General features: G+C 41.1%; 1 protein-coding gene across 1 annotated transcript; it reads left to right on the plus strand.

Moving 5' to 3' along the window:
• Positions 1–2,511: 2,511 nt before the first annotated feature.
• LOC138872517 (uncharacterized) lies at positions 2,512–2,997 on the plus strand. The gene has a single exon (XM_070150684.1). The coding sequence runs from the start codon at positions 2,512–2,514 to the stop codon at positions 2,995–2,997; it is 486 nt and encodes a 161-aa protein (XP_070006785.1).
• Positions 2,998–3,704: the final 707 nt, after the last annotated feature.

Below are 3,704 nucleotides of genomic sequence, written 5' to 3' on the forward strand. Positions count from 1 at the left end.
CAAGACTCTACTAGACACGGCTTGTAGACTCCCTAGGACAGAACTGCTCTGATACCACTTTTTTCACGATCCAAACCGATGGTCTGTGACGGGCGCCCGATACCTTACTCAACTGAGTACCAATGTAATGTATATTTCTTATTACATCATCATATACATATGGCATACGGATCTAATAGGCCAACATGATCATTTATAAACTCAAAACATAGGCCGACAAGGCCGTACAATCTTTCACGTACACGACATATGTCCACAAGCCTCTAAGAGTACATAAATGTTATAAAGGTTGGGACAAAGTCCCGCCATACCAAACAATATACGTCTAAATCATACTAACCAAACAAGCAACTCCAAAGCAAATGGAGCGCACCAATATCTTCTGCTAAGCTGATAGCCTACTTGGAGGGCTCTCGACCTGTCTATCAGGACCTGTGCGCATGAAACGCAGCATCTTCAAGCAAAAGGGATGACAGTACGAATAATGTACCGAGTATGTAAGGCACATAAATAAATACATAAGAGACATGGAAGAAATATAGAGTACAAGACTCAACCTGTAAGTCTGAATAACTTTGTAAATCATAAATTACTTTTAGCGTCATGCATATGCGTATGAATGTCATGTCATGCATAGGTACATGTTTCATGCATCATCAGCCTCTAGGGGAATCCCATCATATTATATTGGCCACTGTGGACAAAATCATTATCGTATACCAGCTGATCAGGTGGTGGTGCGTATATAACACCATGACCTTTCCCATATACCATATACATATATATACATAGATATATATACGGGTATATAACGTCATTTGAATCATATTTCAGCCACAATGGGCAACATCATCATCATATACCAGCTGATTAGGTGGTGGTGCGTATATAACACCGTAACCGTTTCCTATATATCACATATATATATTTACATATATATGCGTATATAACGCCATATGGTCATGGGTCAATGCACATGTATGAAATGCATGAAAAATATGTAATAATCTCAATATTCCTTCCGGATAAATTTTTCCAACTGCGTATTGTTCTGAGACCCACGAGCAGAAGATAATAATATTTTTCATGGGGAATCAAGAATATAGACACCCCTACTATTTCTATGAATAGAGTAATTTATGAAAACTGTGTGTTTGCTCGTTTCTTCAGTATCATAGGGACCATGCCAAAAGAAAGAAGGGATAGCCTTAACATACCTGTTCCTGAAATTATTTGAATGGAATGAAGCTTCTGCATTTGAATCCGTGAACAAAATTGTGGTTCAAATTTTGACTAAGGATTTTGGACGAAATATTTCCTGATTCAATGTTCGTGCTTCTTGAACGCTGCTGCTTTGATATTTAGCCAACAATGACATTGTTCTTTGTTATTTTTCCAAGAATTGGATGTTGCTACTCAGATCATTATTTCAAGGAAATGAGATCCATTCTTTTTCTAAAATTTTGGAAAGACTCACCTTTTTAGGTTTACTTTTGATGTTAATTTTTATCTTAGTTTGTCCTTCACATGCTTTCTAATATCAAGACCAAAGAGTCATTCCTATCCTATGTCACTTGCTGCCACGTAGGGATAGGAGTTATATTAGGCCTATCCACAAATATATTCCCAATTAATTTGGTAATGTCCCGTTACCCGGTAATTAATCAATTACCCGCAAAATTGAGAATTATTCCCACTTACATAAAATATTACTTATTTTTCAAATACCTTATACGCCTTACTATTATGGTCATGTTGTACCTTGTATGGTACTAGTCCATAAAGATCGAGTATTTTAGCTTGAGTCGTATTTTATCCCAAGATGCCAAACTTTGACCAAAATTCATTTTCTTAGACTTGCTCCTCCTTTCACCTTCATAAATTTACTAATCACTTGTGAAATAGCATAATCCTTATAATCCCCAAATAATCTTTTTCTTGGACTGATGTCAATTACCTTACGACAAATTCAACGTAAAATACTGCAGGGTGCAACATTGTCATAACTTATTACTGCGAAGTATAACATCGCCGTAATGTAATACTGTTGGGTGCAACACTGTCGTAACTTAATACTGCAAAGCGTAATATCATTGTAATGTAATACTGTTGGGTGAAATACTATCGTAACTTAATATTGCAAAGCGTAACATCACCGTAATGTAATACTGCTGGGTGAAATACTATCGTAATTTAATACTGCAGAGCGTGACATCACTGTAATGTAATAATGCAAGGCATAACATCATCGTAATATTTTATAGCAGGATGTAACACCATCGTAATATATTACTGTAGAGCATAACATCGTCGTAATATAATATTGTGGGACGTAATATTGATGTAATATTGCGGGGCATAACAGTGTGCATCAGTCTTGCTCAGGCGGTCTCTATTCTGGCCGCAGCAGCCACTTCTTAGGCTGGGGGAGACACTCAGACTCCCACCACCCACACACCCGAGCAGTTGATACAGGGAATCCAGACATCGAGGGCACTACCAACCCAGCCGATGGCAGCTGCTCAGGGCCATGTGGTTTCTGCTATAACTGATGATGAGCAGCGGAGACTAGAGAGTTTTGGTAGACTTGAGCCTCCATCTTTCAGTGGGGCAGAGTCGGAAGATGCCCATGGTTTCATGGATAGATGTCAGAGGATCCTTCTTATAACAGGTATTCTGGAGACCAATGGGGTCTCATTCACTACTTTTCAGTTTACTGGAGCTACCTTTACCTGGTGGGAGGCTTATGAGAGGTGTAGTCCGGTTGGTGCAGCGCCACTTACATGGCAGGAGTTCTCTATTCTCTTCTTGGAGAAGTATGTACTGCACTCTCGTAGAGAGAAGCTGCGAAGACAGTTCAAGAGGTTGCATCAGGATGATATGACTTTGATGCAGTACGAGATGAGGTTTTCTGAGTTGGCCCATCATATCGTTTGGCTAGTTCCCACTGATAAGGAGTGGATCAGGAGGTTTATTGATGGCCTCACATTTCAGTAGAGGGTGCTTATGACTAGAGAGAGGGTGTCTGGTGCTACTTTTGATGAGGTTGTTGACATTGCTTGAGAGATAGTCAGTCCACAGCTAGGAACGGGTTGAGAGGGAGGCCAAGAGGTCTTGTGGGCCAGATGGTTTTAGTGGTGTTCCTTCTGGAGGTCAGTTTCAGTACGACAGGGGTCGTCCCTATAGGCATGCTCAGACGGCTTGTCCAGTTCACCGTGGTGCATCATCTAGCCATGGTTCTAACGGTTCTCAGCAGGGTTACTCATCTCTTAGTGCCCTTCCAACCTAGAGTTTTTCTCATGCACCATCAGCTTAGGGTTCATCTATGTCGGGTCCTTCTAGCGGTTATCCCAGTGATCGGGTCTTCCTTCAGTTGCCAACGCCATTTGCTGGGAGAGGTTGCTTTGAGTGTGAAGATTTGGATCATATTAAGGGATACTGTCCCCGCCTTTCGGGAGGTTCATCTCAGTAGAGGAGTCATCCTTTGACTTCACCACCATTTACTTCACCACCCGCCCAAGCTCGAGGTGGAGCTCAGTCAACTAGGGTTCGCCCTAGAGGGAGAGGCCGATCAGGTGGTGGTCAGGCCTGTTTCTGTGCACTCCCTGCCAAAATAGATGTTATTGCTTCAGACGCAGTGATCAAAGGTATTGTCTCAATACGTCACTGAGATGCTTCTGTATTAATTGAACCTAGTTCCACCT

The sequence above is a fragment of the Nicotiana sylvestris genome, chromosome 7, assembly GCF_000393655.2.
Source record: "Nicotiana sylvestris chromosome 7, ASM39365v2, whole genome shotgun sequence".
In the NCBI taxonomy this organism is placed as follows: Eukaryota; Viridiplantae; Streptophyta; class Magnoliopsida; order Solanales; family Solanaceae; genus Nicotiana; species Nicotiana sylvestris.